Source organism: Pseudopodoces humilis, chromosome 5, assembly GCF_049639895.1.
Source record: "Pseudopodoces humilis isolate 2021_Gansu_Grassland_sample_001 chromosome 5, ASM4963989v1, whole genome shotgun sequence".
In the NCBI taxonomy this organism is placed as follows: domain Eukaryota; kingdom Metazoa; phylum Chordata; class Aves; order Passeriformes; family Paridae; genus Pseudopodoces; species Pseudopodoces humilis.
In genome coordinates this window covers 14,470,500-14,491,829 of record NC_142204.1, presented here as the reverse complement: position 1 = coordinate 14,491,829, position 21,330 = coordinate 14,470,500, and the positions used below count along the sequence as shown (strand labels likewise).

At 43.7% G+C, this 21,330-nt stretch overlaps 2 protein-coding genes across 7 annotated transcripts; one reads left to right on the top strand and one right to left on the bottom strand.

The window, feature by feature from the left end:
- Positions 1 to 3,632: 3,632 nt before the first annotated feature.
- On the top strand, positions 3,633 to 9,911 carry LOC102099913 (C-type lectin domain family 2 member B-like). Its single transcript, XM_014260462.2, has 5 exons — positions 3,633 to 3,714; positions 4,421 to 4,504; positions 5,752 to 5,936; positions 6,634 to 6,734; positions 8,369 to 9,911. The coding sequence occupies exons 1-5, from the start codon at positions 3,657 to 3,659 to the stop codon at positions 8,484 to 8,486; spliced, it is 546 nt and encodes a 181-aa protein (XP_014115937.1). The 5' UTR covers positions 3,633 to 3,656; the 3' UTR covers positions 8,487 to 9,911.
- A 132-nt stretch (positions 9,912 to 10,043) lies between these two features.
- On the bottom strand, positions 10,044 to 20,759 carry LOC102099727 (natural killer cells antigen CD94-like). 6 transcript variants are annotated; one of them, XM_088055571.1, is made up of 7 exons: positions 20,134 to 20,759; positions 15,790 to 15,864; positions 14,616 to 14,714; positions 13,829 to 13,969; positions 13,002 to 13,465; positions 12,748 to 12,860; positions 10,044 to 12,149 (listed from the first exon to the last, which is right to left on the bottom strand). In XM_088055571.1, the coding sequence occupies exons 1-7, from the start codon at positions 20,213 to 20,215 to the stop codon at positions 12,014 to 12,016; spliced, it is 1,110 nt and encodes a 369-aa protein (XP_087911697.1). In that variant the 5' UTR covers positions 20,216 to 20,759; the 3' UTR covers positions 10,044 to 12,013. The 6 variants fall into 6 exon arrangements, with proteins under 6 accessions (XP_087911697.1, XP_087911698.1, XP_014115976.1 ...); XM_088055572.1 differs by having other exon boundaries at positions 10,044 to 12,146; XM_014260501.2 differs by having other exon boundaries at positions 13,314 to 13,465.
- Between the last annotated feature and the right edge of the window lie 571 nt (positions 20,760 to 21,330).

Sequence of the window (21,330 nt, the reverse complement as noted above, 5' to 3'; positions counted from 1 at the left end):
GATCCTGTGATCTAAGTTTTACAATAAACTTTCCCTTTACAGTGTGTGTTTCTTGGATTACCTCTGACATCGCTACTGCAAGAGAATGGTGAAACATTTCCTCCTCACTCTGGTGTGGTCAGGGTCTAATCCTGATGCCAAGGCCAGGCAATCCCTAAACAATCCCAACCTGACCTCCCACTGCTTCTGTGCTCAGTGCCTCAGAGAATGCCAGGCTGGTTTAATTCTTGCTGCAGCTGGGCAATGGGTGACATTCCCTGGGACAGGCCAGGCTGGCAGCACCAGCCCCAGAGGGGCACATCATGGACAGGACTGGCTCCATTAGTAACCTTATTGAGGAGAACCTGTGACAGGGACACCTCCAAGAGCTGATCCTCTGGGCTAGTCCTATTTCTATGGACCTGTATCCCACCAGTATCTCAAGCTGTGGTATTCAGGATACACTTGGTGGAAAAAAATACTCGGAATATCTTGGTAGAAACCTCAACCAAGGGATTTTGATTTTATTTTGGGATAAAACAGTGAATGAAGGCAAGGTTCTTAAAAGAAATCACCCCAAACCATTAAAAAGCCCAGGAACTGGTGCATAGAAGTAAACTAAGCAGAGACAAGCATGAATAGACATTTCAAAGATGAGTGATATTTTATGTAAACAAAATTAATTCATGCAGTATTGCACATGCGAACAATTTTATCTGGTTCTAAATGACAAATGCAAGAAAAGGACCTCACTGCCAAATGGGCAGTTCAGGGAGGATGCACTGCCAATGCAGATTTGGTGTCAGAACAGCAAGCAGGGTTCAGGACACACAAAGAACACCTTAAAGGCACTGAGAGTGCTACAGAGCTCGCAGCAATCACTGGCAGATTGGGTTCCTTTTTAGCACACACTGGACTTTCTGGAACTGTTTTGGTTTTGTGACTGCAAAGGCTTCAAATGGTGAGTGATGTTTCAAGGTGCTAAATGTTATGTCTGCTCTGTGGTGAGTCACATATTCTCTGTAGAGAAATTCTTTTCTTTCTTGGGAAGTAGTCCATGGGAATCTCATGGGGTTTAACCAGGCCAAGTGCTGGTGCTGCACCAGGGTCAGGACAACCCCTGGGATCAATCCAGGCTGGGAATGGGTGCTGTGGGTGAGAGCTGGACATGCTCCAACTCAAAACCCCCCTGGCTGCACCCAGAGCCCCAGGGCAGCAGGGGAGGGAGATTCTGCCCCTCTGCCCGGCTCTGCTGAGCCCCCCCTGCAGGGCTGCATCCAGCCCTGGGCCCTGCACAGGAAGGACAGGGAGCTGCTGCAGCCAGGCCAGAGCAGGGACACCAAGGGCATCAGAGGGATGGAACAGCTCTGCTGGGAGGAAAGGCTGAGGGAACAATTGGGATTGTTCAGCCTGGGGAAGAGAAGGCTTTGGGGTGACTTCATTGTGGCCTTGCAGTGCCTGAAGGGAGCTTATAAAAAAAGAGGGTGAGTGACTTTTTACATGAGCAGATAGTGACAGAACAAGTGTGAACAGTTTTGAGCTAAAAGAGAAAATACTTAGAGCAGATATTAGGAAAAAGTTCTATACTTGTGGGGTGGTAAGGCCCTGGCACAGGTTGCCCAGAGAAGCTGTGGCTGTCCTTTCCCTGGCAGTGTCCAAGGCCAGGCTGGATGGGGCTTGGAGAAACTTGGGATAGTGGAAAGTATCCCTGCTCATGGCAGAGGTTTTGGAAATAGATAAAAAGTCTATTCCAATCCAAACCATTCCATGATTCTATAATCAGTGAGTAATAAAAGGTAATCAAAGATTATTTGGGGTAGCAGCAGGCAGGAGGCAGCACAACAGGATCCAACTGTGACTTTTCAAGTCAGTCCCATGAGAGCCCTTTTGTAAAATGTCATGCTTTTTCCTTAAAATGCTTGTAGTTTTCTCCCTTCATCATGGCAATATTTTAAAGTAATTTTCCAGTGATTCAGTTTGGAGGGTATTTCTGCCTTTAGGCTTCAAGAAATTCCTATCTTGTTAAACTTTCATTTTAGGAATTGTCTGGAGGCTTCTTAGTCAAACTGACCAGTGAAGGTGAAGGTGAGTGTCTCAGTTACAAGCATCTGGGATTAATAACAGTAGTTCTGGAGGATCAGATGATTCACAGCTATGTTTACAGCATTTCTCAGGGTTTTTTTGCCAGCCTGGAGAATCTCCTGCAGCTGTCAGAATTACCTTCTGTGGTAGAGAATTACCTCGTGGGTGAACATGAAGAGAGTGCTCACTTCTCAATGATCTGTGGTTAAAAGCCACAGTGCTATTTTTTACCTCAATGACAGGCAGGACTGAGTGGCAGGAGCCCAAGCCACTCCTTCAGAGTGAATAAATGCTGAATAAGCTGTTCTTAGAATGCCAGCTGTGCACACACCCATGTTCCACTGTCTCCTTGTGTGTAAAACATGCTCTGCATCATCTCCCTGCTGCCCTAATTCCACACTCCACTCTCATCCTCTGCCCCTCTGGATTCATATCTTGCAAAGCCTCTGGTCTCCAGCTTGTGGTCTCTGGATCCATCACCTCTTCTATCTCCTGGGGATCTGTAGTTCTCTAACCTTCCTGAAGCCACCACGCCTTAAGCCTTGTTACACATATCTTTTGGGCTTGTCTCCATCCCTTTATTTTTCCTTTCTTTCCTCAGTGACTTCCTGGGAATTTTGACCAGTCCAACTCTCTCAGTTCAAAGCTTAAATTAACTCCCGCTGCAGGCAAAGGCTAAAATCAATTGCAATTCAAATTATACTTGTGGAAGTATAAAGTTTATATGATTCTTTATAAGGTGTAAACATAAAGACCTGGAGATGATTTTCAGCAGCTCAGCACAGTTCAGAATCCTTGTCAATGAAAGTAATTGAAGACTGCAGTGAAAGCTTAAGGTGTAACCCCCCCCCCCCATTCCCATGGTTTTCTGTTTGAAGTTTCCTGCCCAGGTTGAAGGATGCTTATTTTGGATAAACCACGACTGAATTCCTCACACAGAGCCCACATGACGACTGGGAGAGAGCTGTGTTCCTCAGGCTGTTTGAACATGCAACACATCTGTCGTAAGAACAGCAGTTATTGTGCAAAACCACCAGATGAAATGGATGGTATGTCTGGCCCTGTCTTCCAAGCAATGCTGAAATTTCTATTGCACCTTCATCCCCACAGCTGGCAAGCCAGCACCATCAGGCTTTATGTTCTTCTAGGTAAAGCAAATCACTGGCCAGGTTTCCCAAAAAGGGTTAAGTAATCAATGTTTAAATACTTGATTTTATTCTCCTCCTCCTCTGTACAAAAGAAAAAAATAAATATTAAATAAATTTAAAAAACCCAAACAAATAAATAAGCAAAACCCTACACAAAAAAAAACCCCAAACAAACCAAAACCAAACAAACCCCCCCAAAAAATCCCCAGCAGACAAAACCAAACCAAACAGAGCCTTCTCTCCTTGTATTAGTTCCTGGAATTTGCTTATGTCAGAGGATCGAGCGAGATCTTGTGGGAGCCGACTTCTCCTTGAAAGCGCGGCCGTTTCCTGTTTCTGGGGAGTTGCGGAGTGACTGTTCCCGGCGCCGAGGCCGGCTCCGAGCCCACGCTCCGTGGCCATGCCCCCCGGGCCGGGCCCACCCCGGGCCCCGGCAGCTGGGCGCCCATGGCGGGCGGCGCGCGCGGCGGCTCGGCGGGCCGCGGCACGGCCCTCAGCGGCAAAGGTGACGGCCGGGGGACAGCCAGGGGCTGTCGTAAGGGCGGGGAGCCGGGACATCCCTCCGCAGCTGGCCGGGGATGCCGGGCTGGGGACGGGCAGAGGCTGCCAGGAGAGGGGAGCTCCTCTGGAGCCTCCCGGGACGGCCGGTCCCCGCCCCTCCCCGGACAGTGGCAGGGCCGTGTGCGCTTCCAAAGCCCTGGAGCGGACAGGGAAACAAAAGGAGACTAAAAAGTTATGGCTGTGGGATAAGGCTGGATATTGCTCAGACGTTTTGGGCTCCAGAACTAATGGCTTTTTTTATTTCACTTATCCATGCCATGTTTAGGCGCCAGGTCAGTATCAAACTTGCTGTCCACAATAATTTTTCCCATGCTCGTTTCTTTCTCTTTTGATCGCTTCAGGTTCTGGATGATGTAAGTAAAATTTACAGTAACTCGGAGTTCTTGTTAGCTAAGTAGCCTTGTGAAGATAAGTTAAATGTCTCTGCTCCCAGCCTGCTCTCCACAGCTATGTTTTTGGGTTTTTTTAACAGCTTTGTGCCTCCTGGGCTCTACTCCCCACCCAGCTGGTCCTCATTTGTTGTTCTGGGTTTTTTTGGTGTTGGATTTCTTTTTCGTTTTGTTTTGGTTTTTTTTTTTGGGGGGGGGGGGGGGTGTGTTTGTTTGTTTGTTTTATTTTGTTTTTTTAACTCATTACATTTATTTTTTCAGGTCTGTTTTCAAACATCTGGCTGTGGCGAGCTGTCGCTGGAGTCCTTACTGCTGCTGTCATTTTGATTTCATGTATTCATTTTGGTAAGTAAGGAATTTTAAAAGGAAATATAATTAGCAGAGAAATTACCAGAGTTTGGGGTTCTATACTCAGAGAGTGGTGAGGCCCTGGCACAGGCTGCCCAAAGCTGTGGCTGCCCCATCCCTGTGATGCCTAGAAAGGCTACCTGGAACAGATGCTAGACAGAGTTAATGGAATTAAGTAGGTGTTTATTAAAAGGCCTTCAAAGGATACACCTTGGGCAGTTGAAGATCCTGGCTGCGGGTACACCCAAGATCCACCCAAAATGGATGACCACTCACGACTTTCCCCACTTTTATAAGTTTTGGTCCATTTACACATTGGGGTTAATTGTCCAATTACGGCTTCAGGTTATGAAGTCCCATCCTCCCAGATTGCTCTCCTCAATTCACCATTATTTATACCTTTTTGGGCTCAAAGCTGCAACAGTATCCTTGTTTCTCAGGCTGGAGAAGGATTGTTTTGTCTAACTAAACTGTGAAGAGAACTTGCTAACACTTCATATGAAGTTCGGAGTTATACATTACTGCAGTACAGAATCTGAGAAATATGAAAGCTAAAACTTAAGGCATCACCTGGAAGCATCCAAGGCCAGGTTGGATGGGGCTTGGAACAACCTGATCTCATGGAATCTGTACCTTCCCTTGGCAGGGGGTGGAAAAAAAAAAGATCTTTGAAGTCACTCTCAACCCAAGCCCCTCTGTGATTCTGTGTTGTTTGAAACTGTAGACCAGGGCCAGAGTTGCGGAAACAACTCCACATGCTTCAGTGGGGTTAGGGAGGGCTCAGTTTAGTTTTACTGTTCTTTTGTATCAAGTTTGTCACATCACTGTTGGTCTTAATCCAAGTTCAAGAAAACAAATAACAACAGAAAGATTGTCCTACGGATCTGCAGTCCTTCAAAAATGACACTATAATAAACAAAGTTACTAATTCAGCTGCGAGGAAGCCATGCGTTCAAAAACTGGAGTTGTTGGAATTTTTAAGCTGTAGAAGAGTCCTTGGGTGATACTTTATTATCACCTCCTCAGCTACTTCTACAACTTGTCCCTGACTATCTTTTTAAGGATATATCAAGGGGCAGAAGGGTGCAGGATCCAGACTGTATCATTAGTTTACAGTAATTGTTTCAGCTGGACAGAAGTAACAATGCTGTGGCTAGACTGGTATTATTTTAGATGATGCAGTCAGAAAGTAAAACCTTTCCCAGCTGGAAGAAATGGGTAGATTGTTTTTTGTCTTTTCCCAGTAAATCGTTCTCTGGGCAAAGACCCTCCTGCGTGCCCTCCCCTGGACCTGTGTCCATCAGGCTGGCTGTACTTCCAGAGGAAGTGTTACAACCTCTCAGAGAGTGAAGCTGACTGGAACTCCAGCCAGAGCCACTGCTCTTCCCACAACTCTTCCCTCCTGGTCATCGAAAATCTTCAGGAGCTGGTAAGGGAACCAAAGGGAGATCCTGTTTCCCCCCCCAGTTCACTTCCAGGGAACCGCTTTCCCAGCCTCCTCAGCTGAACAGTTAGGAAGCTGATGAAAGACCACAATGAGTCACAGCCTGCAGAAAACTGTGCCTCTTCTCCCTAAAAACAGGAAACATCAGCTTGAGCAGTTGATGTTTTAGAAAATGTCCGAGTGCTTGTCTGAATTAAACTTGGTGCTGCTAACAGTTATAAACACTCAAATTGAAGGCATCTATCAGGGTAAACACGACACACAAGTTGGTAAATACGTTAATTGTGACCTTTGGTGTTAGGAAATAGTTACCCAAAGTGCAGCTTGCAGCATTTTTTTTTTTCCTATATTATACCACAATATTAGGAAAGATTCCACCCTGCACAAAGGGGTATATATATATATATATATATATATATATGTAGGAGAATATATTCTTCTGTACCTGTTGCAGACCTTGAAAGCAGATATTTTAGATATATTTTTGATATTTTAGAATAGCCTCTCTTTAGGTCAGTCAACCCTATCCCAGTCACCAGTCTCTCTATATTTAGGTTTTAATGTTGTTTCTTCTGCAAGGCTAAAATGTTGTTTTGCTTTGGCTCTGGATCAAGGACTTTGTATTTTGATAGCTGGACTGAACATGCAGAACTTCTTTTCTCATGCGGGTTTATTCCTACAGAGCTTTATGATGAAGATAACAAAGCAAAACCCATGGATTGGACTCTATAAAAGAAATGAAGAGTTCTTTTGGGTAAATGGAAAAGCATTAGACAACGAACTGTAAGTTGATATGGAGGGGTTTTGCTGGTGATATTCGATTATAGGGGAATAAGAAAAATAATACAGAAATAATGACTTGTAGGAAATATCTGTTATTATGTTGAAGGGATGATTATGGAGAGGGTATGGAATGCAATGAAGATTTCACATGGCATTGTAAAACCTGGCAGATGAAGTTAGGGGATAAATTTGTAATGTTGAGAAGCAACATGAGGCAGGCTCATGGTAACAGACATTAGAGAAAGTGAAACCAAGACACACCAAAATACCAAAGGCATTGGGGGTAGGAAGGGAAGATTACAGTAATACCAGTTCCTCATTATAGAATATATTTTGCAAAAGTACAAACCTGCATGTAAGTTGTGTGAGGTTTATAGCAAAGACTGCTAAGGGAGACTGCTAAGACTCCATGTAAACTCCATATAAAATTGTTTTCATTTTTATAGAATGTTCTTCTGAAAGAGACTGCTGGAGGGAAAGGAAGATGTGAATTTGTGTTGCATGAGCTGCTCTGTGCCCTGTGTTCTGTGCCACCAGTGCCAGGCGTGGGGCACTTTGTTCCTCTCCCTGGCAGCCATCGCATCTCCTCAGAGGCTGCTGCAGCTCATCCTGGAGCAGCTGCTGGCAGGAGTTGGGAGAATTGCCATTAATAGGCATAAGCACTGAGATTTCACAAGTCTGAAATTACCTTAAGAAGTGGAAAATTTAAATACTTTCAAGTCTGTGACATTACTGATGATGTGTGACTATATTCACTTCATCCCCAAGCCCTAAAGGCTTGATCTGACAAAGGCATTTAATGTGAGATATGAGGAACACGTGGGCACCTTAAATTGAAAACTGCAGTCCTTCCCACTCTTTTATCCCCTGTCTGCAATAAGACATCCACTGATGCTTTCATTTTCAGTGAGTTTCTTCCCATTCTTGGACTTCTGCCTCACTGCTTGCCTCAAACTGCCCCTCCTGAAGGGGAGGGCAAACACCTTGATATCTAAGCTCAGGTGTTACTACACTGGTGGGGGTTTGTCCCTTGGCTTTTCCAGAGACCATTCCAGTTTTCTTGGTCTATCCACAGAATTTTATAGCACTTTGTTTGAAAACAGAGTTGCTAAAGGAGTCCCTTACCTCTTATGTAGGGACACCTATAGTGTGGAAACTGAGGTTTGCTTCTTGTTTTTCCCCAATCCCTTAACCATGGTGCCTTTTAGATTCTGAGCAAGGGAGAAATGAGAGATACGTTTGCTTCACAGCTCCTGCTGGAGCCTTTTAGCTGTATAAGAGGATGTGGAAATGCAAAGTGGTGGTGCCCATCTTGATGGTGTGGCATCCCTGAGAAGAGCAAACCTGTGTTTCAGTCTCTGCCCTAAGGGTGTATTTCACATTAAGTGACCACCAAACAAGATGCAGAAGTACAAGTCCTGGATTTTGTCTTCTTATCACAAGATACCATTAAGAAAAGACAATCTCCACGGTCTTCTCTTCAAGGCACAAAACATCATCCTCCTGTGGTACCCTGCCTGAGATAAATCAGGCTTTATTCAAAGAGAACCTGAGATGCCCATAGCTGTCTTTGCTCTATTGCAATATTTGACTGTGGGTGTCCAAGTAATCCTGTCTTCCCTTCTCCCTGACAGGTTTGAAGTAAAAGGCTCTGGAAGCTGTGCCTATCTGGAGTCCAAAGGAGTCTCAGCCTCGGGATGTTATTTAACCAGGAAGTGGGTGTGTAGCTTGAATATCAACTCAGCTCAATAAAGGTGGGCCAAGCCACCACCCCTGACACCTCAGAGCTCTGATATGATGCCTACACAGGATATGTCTATACTTTGGGACCTGGGAGTGTGTGCCAGATCCTACCCAGAGGTGAATGGCTTTTCTGGTAGCCAGAATTCTCCACCCATGGAGGAAGGCTTTAAAGACACCATTTAAAAGGCTCTCTTCAGCATCTCGATGAGTCATTTCCTTGCCCCATTTTTCCAGCTACTGCCCAGCTGTAGTTTCCTTTTTGTTGGGCCATCAATATTTCTTCCATTTACTCTTCTCTTGTAGGAGCAGCTGTTCTTTCTTTCCCTTTTGGGTGTGCAGTTGGAGGTTTTTGCTCTGCTTTTCCTTTTGCCAGCCTCTGTGCAGGGATGGGGGGTGGAGTGGGTCTGTCTGGAGGACTGCCAGTGCCTTGTGGCTACAGGGTAATGCAGAAGTGAACACTTGTTTTAGACAGGATCACAGTAGATTCTTCTCTCCATGTTTGATGGGATGCACCTTGCATTGTATTCCATGTTTTGTTAATGTTATGTTACATTAATCTTGTTAAATCCTGGTGATAACGCTGTCAAGCTAATTTATAGGTGCACTGCACCTGAAGTGATCCTCACAACACTTTCTTTAGCCAAAAAAAGGTCACAATAGATTGTGAATATTTATTTGCGTGAGCATCTGCACTGATGGGGGTGGGGGGTGAAGAGTTAGAACTGGAAGAGTGATAGTGAAGCTGCAGGCATTAATGTGTAAAGTAGTGCAAGGAGGCAAAGTCAGGAGAAGTGAATGAGAGAATTACCAGCAAGAGATGTTTCTCTGTGTTTTCCTCATGCCCTGTGCCTGTCACACTGTGAGGCTTCTGAGCAATAGAATATATATGACATTTCCAGATGGACAGTCAGTGATTCCTTGTGTAGGGGACATTTTCAGCAGCAGCCTCCAGTACTCTAGGATTGCTGGGAGCCTGAACAGAATTAGGGCACAATCCCTTTGATTGTCTGAGTCCCACTCATGTCTAGCAGGTTATCTAAAGATTAAAAGTGTCATTTGACCCAGAGGAAGAAAATTTTCCTGGAAGGAATATAACTATCAAGTTTCTAGAGAAGGAAAAATGGGAAGTTCACCTTCATCATTTTCTGTGACAGAAGGACTTTTCTGTAGCACATGGACCGCACACATGTTTCAGATGTTTATTTAAATATAACCACTAATTTTGCTGGATTACACTTTTCTTAATTGCTTGTATTCTTTATAGGCACAGTAACAGGACCTCTACAGTATGAAAAGCCTAATTATCTATTAATTTATATGTTGGGGGGAGAGTGTTATTCTGAAATGTTTTTAAATTAGCTTGATTCTGAAGGATATGGAATGTGCAATAGTCCTGAAAAGATACTTAATAAATGTCTTTACAGAGCCCTTGAATTACAGTGGTTTGTATCTAAATATTGAGACATTAAAAGTCTTTTTCATCTCAGGCACCATTTTGGTGAAAAAAAAATTTGAAGCAAAGTAAAATATTCAGGTTTTGAACATGAAAAAAGTATTTAATCATAATGTTGGGGCTGACATGAAACAGGACATTTGATCCAAAAAAGAATGCTTTTCCCTTTCTAACGCCTCATAATGGGTCAGACTTTATAAAAGAGGTTACAGTGAAAGCTCTTCTGAAATCTGACTCCTCAGGGATAGCATCTTCTTCAGTGATGTTAAGAAAAGAATGGTCAAGCTGCAAACTCTGACAACTTGCTTTACTCAGAGTGGAGTTTGATGAAGTACTTCAATGGTAATTTCTTTTTTCTTTTTAAATAAGTGACTGCTTAAATTGTAGGTGAGAGCTTCAGTAAGGCCCTGCAAAAACTTGTTTAATTACATGAATAATAGCAAGAAGGTCCAAATAGTAGATGTTTTGTGAATATTGTTAAAACCTAAACACCACAACTAATTTGAGAAAATCCAGCATGCAGGAGTTAGTTTTTCTTGTTAAATTCAGCATGAATCAAGAAAGATCTGCCATAAAACCAGCAATTGTCAACTCTACTGCATGGAGAAGGGTGTGCTGTGAGTACCCTCAAAATTTCTCAGCAAAGAGAAATTATCTCTCTATAAAGCATGTATTATATAGGTATAGACTATTATCTTACTCATTTTAGACTCTTTCCTTTTCTTTGCTTCTCTCTAGAATGAGCAAACCAATCCTCTTCCCCCCACATGCTGTGAATTTGGGGGATTTTTGTTGTTTCCTCTTACATAACAGCAGTTTCTCATCAGTCTTGAGCTCCTGATGCTGCATTCTGTGGGGTAAATCTGTGTTGGGATTTTTTTGTTGTTATTGTTTGAAGGGAAGTCCCTGAGGGGACAGTTCACTTTTTAATCTGCAGCCCTAAAGTGATGAACATTAACCCTCCCCAGGCATGTGCAGGCGTGAAAAAACATCTCTGTGAAACTGCAGCTGCTTTTATTTGTGTGCATCACAACAAAGATGAGGTAAAGGCTCACCATCTCAAAAGCCATGTTACATTTGTTTCTCATTGCTTTAAGGACTTAAATTCCAGTCGGTGCCATTTTTGTTAGAGTAACACCTTCAATTCATGACATTTCTTTAATTTTGTCAAATAATCTGAATCTAATAAAAGCACTGGGTCAGAGTGCATTTTTGTGTTCTAGACCCAGAAATAGTATTTATTCATGACACTTCAATGCCTAAGTAATGCATTTACTGAATGCACTCCCAGGCATTCATTTCACCAGTCTTACGGCTCATTATAGCATAACTGTGGTTGGAATTTACAATGTAACGGGACAAAATATAGGTGGAGAGGAAGGTTATAAACTTCATTTCCTTGCACTGCAATGTTGTCTTACAGTCCAAGCCCCTTCCCTAGTTAATCTCTTCAGATTCCAAGGCTCAGCACCAGAAGAAGATGGGAGCAGTCAGCAGATTAACCATGATTGTTACAAGTCACTCCATGCCTGGTCTGCTGTCTACACCCAGTAGCTCTGCAGCAGCTTTAAATAAAACACTGTCCAATAAATGCATTTTTTTCCAGCCCTCAAGTGGCTTCTGTGAGTCACAGTTAGACCCCAAGGAAAAGAAAACAAACCCACAGACTTCAGAAAACACTAAAATCCTGAAACCCAACTAAGAAGTCCTCAGCTCAGCAGCTGTCTGCGGGCAGGGGTGACAGCAGTGGGCCCAGCACACTCTTCATCCCCCACAGGGGCTGTAATTCCTGCACATCACACAGTTCATGTGCACAGGGCTCCTCCTCACAAGTATCTCTTCTCCTCTGACCTTTCCTGAGGCAGCTGCTGCCAAAATCTGTCTGTGTGAAGGCTCAGCGCTCCAAAATCCTCATGTGCCAGCTTACAGCCCTGTTACAGGGCCTGTCTTCTGACTTCTTAGAGAGCACAGCAAAGTGCAAATTTCCCTGCAAGTCTGATCAAAACTATTTACACCACAAGTTGGTTTGTCTGTAAAATGGGTCTTCTGACAAGAAGCTCTGCCTGTTGTCTGGAAATGCAGCTCAGAGCACCAGCAAAGTTGCGTTCTTCTTACAGATCCATTCCTTTAATGTCTGGCAGTTATCTGCCTGGATCACATTTTTCCTTCTGTAAACAGCACAGTTCTTGTCAGCCTTGATGCTTCTTAGAGCTGTCCTGCTGAGAGACCAAAAGGAATGCAGTTGTCAGCTTTAAACTCAGCTTTAAACTCATTCTGGTGGTGCTCTGAGTGAGAGGGGGGATGATGCCCACTCCAGCAGCCCCTTGAAGCACAGCAGCTGTGCAGAGGTGGGTTGGGCACCCCCAGCAGGGACTGCTGGCTTCTGAGGGATGGATGCTTGGGATTATTTGTGTTACAAGGATAAGGATCCTCCCCATGCAGCCACAATGCTGAAGAAAGCTGCTCGGATCCCAGCCAATGCTATGTGACAGGCATCACCTTCAACAGAGGCGTGGTCTGTAAAGTGAGAGTTTGTTGACAGGGATTTCAGCAGAAGTGTGTAATAATATCTCTGCATTAATAAATGTATGAGCTGTGGCTGTGGTTGGTCCTGGAGGCAGAAATCAGTTTCCAAAAGTGCCCAGCAGGAACCTGTTTACCTGGAACTGGGCATGAAATAGACTCTGAATACATACCTGAGGCTGCAGGGTTAGATCTGTGCTTTGGGTAATTAGCTCAGATTCAGAGCTGTATTCCCAAGCAGGGATACCACACTTTGCTTTTCCCAAAGATATCCTCCCCTCCACAAATCATCACCTCTGTTTTTTTACTGTGTGATCTTCCACTGAACTCCATGTTTTCTCCATGTCTTCAGTGTCCAAGCCAATCCAAATATATTTGGTATCTTTGTCTTTGTTGTCTATAAATTCCTGTGGAATGATTAGAAGGATGTTACCTGACAGAAGAGCTTTCCTGCTGTGCCCAGGTCACTGTCGTGCCTCATGCACAGCTTTTTTTTTCCTCTTGAAGAGCAAGGACAGGGATGCAGCTACGGCAGAGCAGCCTCTTACATCGGCCCATACACATGACCAGGCTCCTCTCTTCCCAGAGCCAAATGGTAGAAACGAGTGGAAAGTCACCAGCATTTCCTCCTCCCAGTCAAAACTACTCTGGCTTCCACACTTGGCACCTTTTGTGCTTCTCCTCTTCAGCTCTGCTCTGCTGACATTCCCAAACCCAGCTCCTGTGCAGGGAGGGTCAGATCCTTTCCCTGGTGGGGCTCTTGCTTGTCTACCTGTACTTTTGACATCCAGGCCATTTTCTCTTGGACAAACGTTTGGCTGAGGCCTGTCACATGCTTTTAGGGCTGCTGCAAGACTCACCATCTCAATTTCATCCTCAATGACAAGCAGCTGGGATTTCCTGGCCAGGCAGTTTTTCTGGCTGTCCTCCCAGCTCCTGGCCTCCTCAGAGAAGAAGTAACATCTGCTCCTGTGCAGCTGCCACCCGGCGGGACACAGCTCACATGTTGTCCCTGTGGGTGGGCAGGGGCAACCTTTAGCTCCTACAATTAATGGAATTCCTCCCCCTGTTTATGAACCATTGTCTGGGAAGTGTTCTCCAGGACAAGAGGAGGATATATGGAATTTCTGACAGCAGCTCCTGGCAGAAAGAAATGTAATGAAAATACTGGAAACTATACCAAAAAAGGAGCGAGACTATCATGGTTAAAATGTTAGTTTAGATTTTGCTATCACTGCTCTGCAGGAACATCATGCTTCCTGGGTAGCACCAGTGACTTCCCATAAACTGCAGGGAGTCAGAGAAATGGGAACAGAGACAACAGAGCTTTGCACACCACATGTCCCCTATGCTGGGAAGGACTAACGTGCCTTACCCTGTCCATTTTCACACAGCTCCACCATGAGCCATTTCAGGAGTGCTGCTGAGTCAGTCCTCTCTGAAGAAATGTCACTGCTGCTGTTGTTCAGACCATACTGGGGCAAACTTTCTGATTTTCCCGCTCTGCCCTTCAAAACTTGAATGGCCCAAAGTAAGCAAAAAAAAAAAAAAAAAGCAAAAAAAAAAAAAAAAGAGAGAGAGAGAGAGATCATGTGTTAACAACAAAGATAAAGAAATGAAGAAATTCAGTCTTTGTACCCAGTGCTGTACAGTGAATGTGAGGATGTTTCTGCGTACATTGCCTGGTACAGAAACAGCTGTGAGCAAACTCAGTGAGTAAAGCTCAGTGAGCAAAGCCCTCCCTGAGAAGATGTTCATGAAATGGCCTGGCTTGGAAAGACTTTAAAGATCATTTCATTCCAAACCCCTGCTATGGGCAGTGACACCTTCCACTATCCCAGGTTGCTCAGAGCCCCCTCCAGCCTGGCCTTGGACACTGCCAGGGATGGGGCGGCCACAGCTTCTCCAAGGATCCTGTGCCAGGGCCTCACCACCCTTGCAGGGAAGAATTTCTTCCTAATATCCAACCTACATCTGTTCTCTGTCAGTGTGAAGCCATTGTCCCTCGTCCTGTCACTCCAGGCCCTTGTCAAGTATTTCCTGTATTTGCGTACAAGTTGACACCTTTTAGTGCAACACTAAGGGAATTTTTCTCTCAGCTCGTTCAGAGGTTTAAGCATGTCTGCAATGAAGGGATAAAGCAGGAGGAAGGATCTACTCACATTGCTTGGCCTGTATGGCCACGACTCCCAGTAGGATGAGCACGAGGACTGCCAGGACCAGCGCCACATAGAACCAGGCTGAGCACCTGTGCCGACAGTCTGGAGGGAGGCAGGAGGAAGAGCAGCTTAATGTTCTGGCACTCTGAAAATTATCACTGGGTAAACAACAGAGAACTCATCTGCCTAAAATCAGTCTGCTGCCAGGAGGATGCAGTGGCATTTTACTTATTAAAAATCTGCATCCATTTTGCATACATGGAAGTGAAATCAAAACATTTGGTCGCATAGAGCAAGTGATTGTCAACCATTAAGAATTTGCCTTTTCTCCTTTGACTTATTTTTCTCAAGCATTGCCTCCTCCTACCCACCTACCCACACACACCCTGCAGGACCTTGCAGAGCAATTCAGGGAAAGTATCAAGGATGGGCTGGGGTGTCAGGGATAGGCTGTGGAGTGTTCCTCCTCTCTGTTTCCAAATGTTGCTGTTACTGTCCTGCACCTCAAAGATAACTTCCCTAAATGCATCAGAAAAAAAAGCCCCATGCTGACACTCCCTGGCACAGGGAAATGCATCAAAGAAAACATCTCTGCAGCTGTTTGGCATTCATCCTGTGTTGGAGGGAAACACTCAGGAAGCTTCAGAACCTGAGGAAATTTGGGGTAAAGGTTCCATGAGACACAGCCTTGCACTGTCATAACCTGTGTTTCCCTGACCTTGCCTGTATGAGATGAGCAACTGCTCCATCCTCTGGCTACGTGAGCTATCTGGTATAATGTTCTCTTTCCCTGGCAGGCAGGTCCTTCAGTCCAGGGAGGGTGAGAATCACCAGGGCACTAATGGCACACAGACCTGCATTACCCTGCTTCCAAAGCCAAATGCATCCCTGGGACTCTTCCTGAAGGAGGGCTCTAAAAAACCATGGAATTCTACTTTGCTTTACTGCATTTTCCATGCAGGGCACAAAGGCATTTTTAGAAATTATTTTTAAAACACGTCTATCAATATTTAGGAAAGTGAAGAATCTGAGAACTCAGAAGAAAAAAAAAGCAGCGGATGAAATGATAGATCAGTCCTTCATTGAGAGAGTGTACATAAAGGCTCTTGATAACAGGTTTCACTGTTGGGCAATAGGAAAAACTAGATCTATAATTAGTAACCAAATTGTACAGTACCAGGAGCGGAAGTCTCTGCTCTGCTGTTTCCATGGGGTCTCTTCACGTGCAGCTCAGCGTATGTGATCGTGCTTCCTGTAAGGAGAGGGCAACGCTCACATTTGTGGCTGTGCAAATCGCCAAATAGAGGAACAATAAAGGCTGAGCCTCTATGAAAAGGGGTGTGTGTTTGCAGGGCTGCCTGTTCAGCATTTTCCTTCTCCTAGGCAACAACAGGCAAGATGATGATTTACCACTTCCTCCTGCTGTCAGGCAGGAAAAGCCTCCTCCATATGCTTTGAACTGTTGGGTGCTGTGTGGCTGGAGCAGGAGCCAGACAAACAGGCTGAAGGATGGGAAAGACCTGGATCCTATCCATGGCAAGCATCCCATCTGTTGCTAAGCCATCTCAGAAGGTACCACAGGGGCTGGAGGGGCACCAGACCCGTGACTGCTTTGTGGGGCAGAGAGATGCCGAAAGGAAAACCAGCATTTAGAGAAATGCTGCTGCAGCAAGGTAACTCCTGTGGGCATTCCTGACTCGTGACTGTTTATCCAAGGATATTACAGGTGGTGCCTGTAGCAGCAGAGGAGTGGACCTGATGGCTGAAGCCATCCTTTTCCAAAAGCACATTGCCAAAACAGAACCAAAAAGGGCATTAAAATCTCACAGTGTGGGTTCAAGGCAGATGGATTCTTTCTGAACATGTTTTCAGTATCATTTACCTGGGTATTTTGCAGAGCTACTGGTTAGTCTTATGGAAGGTATCTGGACCTTTGGGACGCTGCTTTTGCTTCTGTAAATGGAGAGATTTTATCCATCTGAATCAAGAATAAGCTTCTGTGCTACCACCCTAGTTTGTGACCACTGGGGCTTTTAAAAAGAAGTGTTGTATTAAACTTCACTGATCAGGGAAAACCTTGGCAGAAGAAGAGAGTCTCATTAGCTTAAAATGAGGCAGTATTTCATATGAGAATTGCTGAAGTGTGGAGAGGTTTTACAGTAACACAAAAACAAAAACAAAAACTGTGAGAACCTGATTGGCAAATAAGGGTAATTCATGTAGGGGAGACAGTCTACACTTTAGAGAATCTGACCTAACACGTTTGGTTTTTTGCTTTATTTCAATTTATTAGTTCAATGAACTACAGAAAATTTGTAAATTAAATGTAATTGTTCTCAAATCAAATGCCTTAAAAGTTTTTCTTCTTAGAATGTAAATAATTTTCCAAAAACACTCAGGACTTCTAAACTTTTAAATGCACTAGCCATGTAAACAGAGGTACTTCTAAAATAAGTACTTTAGACATTCTTCTATTATTAGTAAATAATTTGTCTCTCAAATGAACATTTATTCCTTTAAAAAATCTCTAAGTCTCTAAGTCTGTAAAAAAAATAATTATCAATGCAAGCTGAATATTTAAACAGTTATTCCTTCTATTACAGTGTGTATGGGCACACGATTATTTGAATGTGAATCCTCAGAAGTCAGCAGGGGGTTTTAAATTACCACATAAGCTTCATTCTGCCGGATGCTTCCACACCCTCACCTAATTCAACAACAAGGTGGAGATCTCCGTCAGTCACTAAAACTGAAATTTCACTTCCCTGTGCCTGTTGTCAGGTGCAGAAAAACATCTCTGTTTATTGGAAGCTTCTGTTTGGTGAAAGTGCAGACAGTGAGTGCTGCTGGAGGGGTGTCAGCAGTAGTGTGTCCATCAGGAGCAGGGAGATCGTTCTTCCCCTGTACTCAGCACTGGTGAGGCCGCTCCATGAGTGCTGTGTCCAGTTCTGGCCTCTCAGTTCAGGAAGGATGTTGAGACGCTTGAGCGCGTCCAGAGGAGGCAATGAGGCTGGTGAGGGGCTGGGAACACAAACCCTGTGAGGAATGGCTGAGGGAGCTGGGGTTGTTCAGCCTGGAGAAAAGGAGACTCAGAGGTGACCTTATCACTCTCTAAAACCTCCTGAGAGGTGGGTGTAGTCAGGTGGGGGTCAGTCTCTTTCTCCAGGCAGCAGCTGATAGAATGAGAGGACACAGCCTTAAGCTGAGCCAAGGGAAATTTAGGTTGGACAGTAGGAAAAAGTTCTTCATGGAAAGGGTGATAAAATACTGGAATGTTCTGCCTGGGGAGATGGTGGAGTCACCATCCCTGGATGTGTTTAAAGAAAGGCTGGATATGGCACTCGGTGCCATGGTTTAGTTGAGGTGTTAGGGCTGGGTTGGACTCGACGATCTTGAAGGTCTCTTCCAACCCAGTGATTCTGTGATTAGAGAATGTTGTGTCCAGATGTGGGCCAGCACCTCCAGGGGTCTGGGGGAAGCTGGAGAGGCTCCAGGTGGACCTCGTCAACACCTGGAGCAGCCCAGGAGGTTAAGAAAGGGAATAAGAAGTTAAGGGCAAAACCAATAGCATGCTACAACTACTTGTGGGTTAGTTTGGTGATGGATTCGAACTTTCCTTGGCTTGTTCTTCTCCCAAGGAAAGTTATGTGTAGCCACTCATAATTCATAATCAGTCAACTCTCAAATTACCTGTGAGGGAACCAGGACACAAAAACTACTGGAGTCTTTCACTGGAAAATGGATTCCCAGGTGTCTTTATCCTTGCTGGGATTTGGGAACACTTTTCTACTTTTGAACACCTGTTTTGAAGCACCTTCACAGTAACAGCACCTGCACCTACCATAGTGCCATTGCTAAATCCCCTCTGGCAGAGCAGCCAAGAATCCCCTCGTCCTTGTCATTCAGAGCACCTGAGTGACAGCTGAAGTCCAATTGTAAGTCCAAGCCCAGTCAAACAAAATATATTTGAGTATACTCAGACATAAGAGTGGGGAAGGTGAGACTGGGAGCTATAAACAGTGAAGAAAATATGTAAGAGATTTTTGTCTCTGTATAATTGAGACAGCATAACCAAGACTTGTAGAAATATTGGGTGGATCTCTAGTGCCTGTTTGTTAAAGGAGATGGAAGCACTGGACTATGAACAGAAGAACATCCACAAAAATCATAAGCATTTTTGAGAAGTTAAATATTTAAAGGGAAAAGGGCATTGAGAAATCACTTAATTACCATGGCCAGTAACTTCGTGTGAGAAAATATCAAGAGTTAAAATCAGTTCAACAAAAGTTTCCTAAGAGTCATCCACATGTTAATGATAAATTTCATTGGAACTGGCCTGTCCAAAATTGAGCTTTTCCTTTAGGCAGCATGATTTAGGAATAGTTTTGGATGTCTTCTAATCAAGATTTGATGTCTGTCTCCCTTCACAAGTAAGTTTTATCACTTTGGATACTGGGTAAAATTACAGGCAAGCCCTCTTTGTGTTGCACAGGTTACAGCAGTGCAAACATCCATGGGTGCATGGACACACAGTCTAAGGTAGTATTTCATATCATAAATATAATAAAGTGAACTTATTTTTATCTTTTCGATACCAGTCTTGTAAAATATATATAAAAGGTATTCTTTTCTGTCATTTAAGTGCAGGTATTCAGAGCACCATCATCACTATTAATCTCCATTCTAAGTAGAACATCTAAAAATGTTCATTACACAATGTTATTTCCTTAAGGGATTAAATACATTAATTACTAATGAAAGCATGAAGATATCCTTAGTTGATGCCACAAGCATTTCCTATTTGCTCATAATAAGCTGTCATTCATATTAGATGTGATACAGAATTTTGTCCAAATGCTTTCATGAATGAATTTTTTTCCAAGTAGTAGAAATGTTACTTCTTTAGAAAATTTAGTTTAGAACATCTCCTTACCCTGAATATTGGCTCAATCTTTTGGGTTGTTTTTACAAATATAGGAAGTGATCACAGATTGATAATTTGGTTCTGGAGAATCGCCACTGGAAAACTGAAGAGAAAGAGCAGGAAGTTTTTAGGGGACATTCAGTACTTCCTTCAGTGACAGTGACTGCACTTTTGACTGCCACTAGTTTCCTGATTTACTGGTTAATTTACTGTTCCTTTTCCATGAACATAAACACTGATCTGATTTGTGGGCTAGGTAGTAATTCAGTGGAGCATTGTCTTGATCATATTACTCATTTAAAAAGAAACATTACGCTCATTATTCAAACAATGAACACTTTTTCTTTCTCATTCTGTTACTTAAAGCCTGGGACCAGACCTGAGCTGCTGCTCCTTGGTGACTGTGATTTGGGAGCAGCTTGGCTGATTTGTACTGCGAGGATCTCATCCACTATTCCAACTTCTCGCCCTTCCCATGCAGCATCCTATGGCCTTCTTCTAGTTTTACCCAATTTAAAATGTGAGACAGAAAGAGAGAAAGAGATAAAGAGAGAGAGCGCACAAGAGAGCAAACAGTGCATGCCCAAGATGTTTTACCTGGGTTTGATGTTCCTGAAGGAGTGTGTGGCCTTTCCCTCGGCAGCATTGCCACGGCCGCGTAAGTGACATCCCCTGCCATCCGTGAGCCTGTCCCTCGGAGCTATGGAAAGAGCAGCTTCACCACAATCATTTGCATGCTGTCTCAGCTTTGCCTGCCTCCAGAACAGTCACACGCTGTGCTATGGCTCTGAGGAAGGCTGAGAAACACTAAAAGGAAGTCACTAAGTCACCTCTTTCAGTGCAGCTTCAAAGACTGTTTTCAGCCACTGTTCTTCTTGCCTTTCAGAATAAGCGAGAAAATGAAGATTAAACCCTGCCATTTTTTTAACTAATAGATATTAAAAAACCTTATTGGTCAAAGCAGAGGGAATTTACTAAGGAATGCCCAAAAATGGACTTACACAGGTATGAAAGGTTTGGTGGTTCTCATGAGAATAGAGGGTACAATTTGTGCTGTGGCTGTTTTGTGCTCCTCTGCATGATCTTACACAGCCTATTCACCTGAAAGGAAGATAAACAAGAAGTACATGTATCAGTATAAGATGTTTTGGGGTTAATGTAACTGCAACCACACAGCTTCAAAAATGTAACTCAAATTCTAACCTGCTCCACCCACATAGTACTTTAATGGCTTAACTTTAATGGTTAAATTTTGGTGATATTGACAATGCATGAACATGAACTCAAAATAAAATCTAAAAAAATATGATCAATGATTTTTACAAGAATGTTTCCATACTTTATTGTAACAGTAGTTAAGGAGCTGCTATTCCTACATTGCTTGAACTATTCCCTGCTTGAGCCAGCAATTCCACAGATGGAAAACCTGAGTTGCCTTTATTATCTTAAACTCCTTTTTCATTACCCATGTGTTTGCTGCAGTATATTTGGATGACAGTGTTTTTGTCCTCTATTTCAGGTTGGGGGAAGCCTCACAGATTTTAATTGAAATGTAAACAAGGTTCTAAAACCTAAAAATACATTTAGAACACTCACACACAGAGTTCTGTGCATGACATTTCCTTCTAAGAGTTATGCTCTTGGTCTTGTGCCTTATTCCCACTTAGAAAATTCCCCCCAAGTTCAACACAGAAGGGGTATGCAAACCTACACGGGTCTGTGGAAAATAATTTTTATACAGGCTGTTTGCAGGGATTTGTTACATTCAAAGGCACCTAAAAAAAACAAAGTTTG

What these genes read in the sequence shown, in the direction of transcription:
- LOC102099913 (XM_014260462.2), top strand. Translation starts at nt 3,657, where the DNA reads ATGGCGGGCGGCGCGCGCGGCGGCTCGGCGGGCCGCGGCACGGCCCTC. An exon ending in CACGGCCCTCAGCGGCAAAG is followed by an intron (nt 3,715 to 4,420) that starts GTGACGGCCGGG and finishes TTATTTTTTCAG; the next exon opens with GTCTGTTTTCAAACATCTGG. An exon ending in GATTTCATGTATTCATTTTG is followed by an intron (nt 4,505 to 5,751) that starts GTAAGTAAGGAA and finishes GTCTTTTCCCAG; the next exon opens with TAAATCGTTCTCTGGGCAAA.
- LOC102099727 (XM_088055571.1), bottom strand. Translation starts at nt 20,215, where the DNA reads ATGGCAGGGGATGTCACTTACGCGGCCGTGGCAATGCTGCCGAGGGAA. An exon ending in GGCCATACAGGCCAAGCAAT is followed by an intron (nt 13,970 to 14,615) that starts GTGAGTAGATCC and finishes GGGCCATTCAAG; the next exon opens with TTTTGAAGGGCAGAGCGGGA. An exon ending in GCTGTGTGAAAATGGACAGG is followed by an intron (nt 13,466 to 13,828) that starts GTAAGGCACGTT and finishes GCCCACCCACAG; the next exon opens with GGACAACATGTGAGCTGTGT.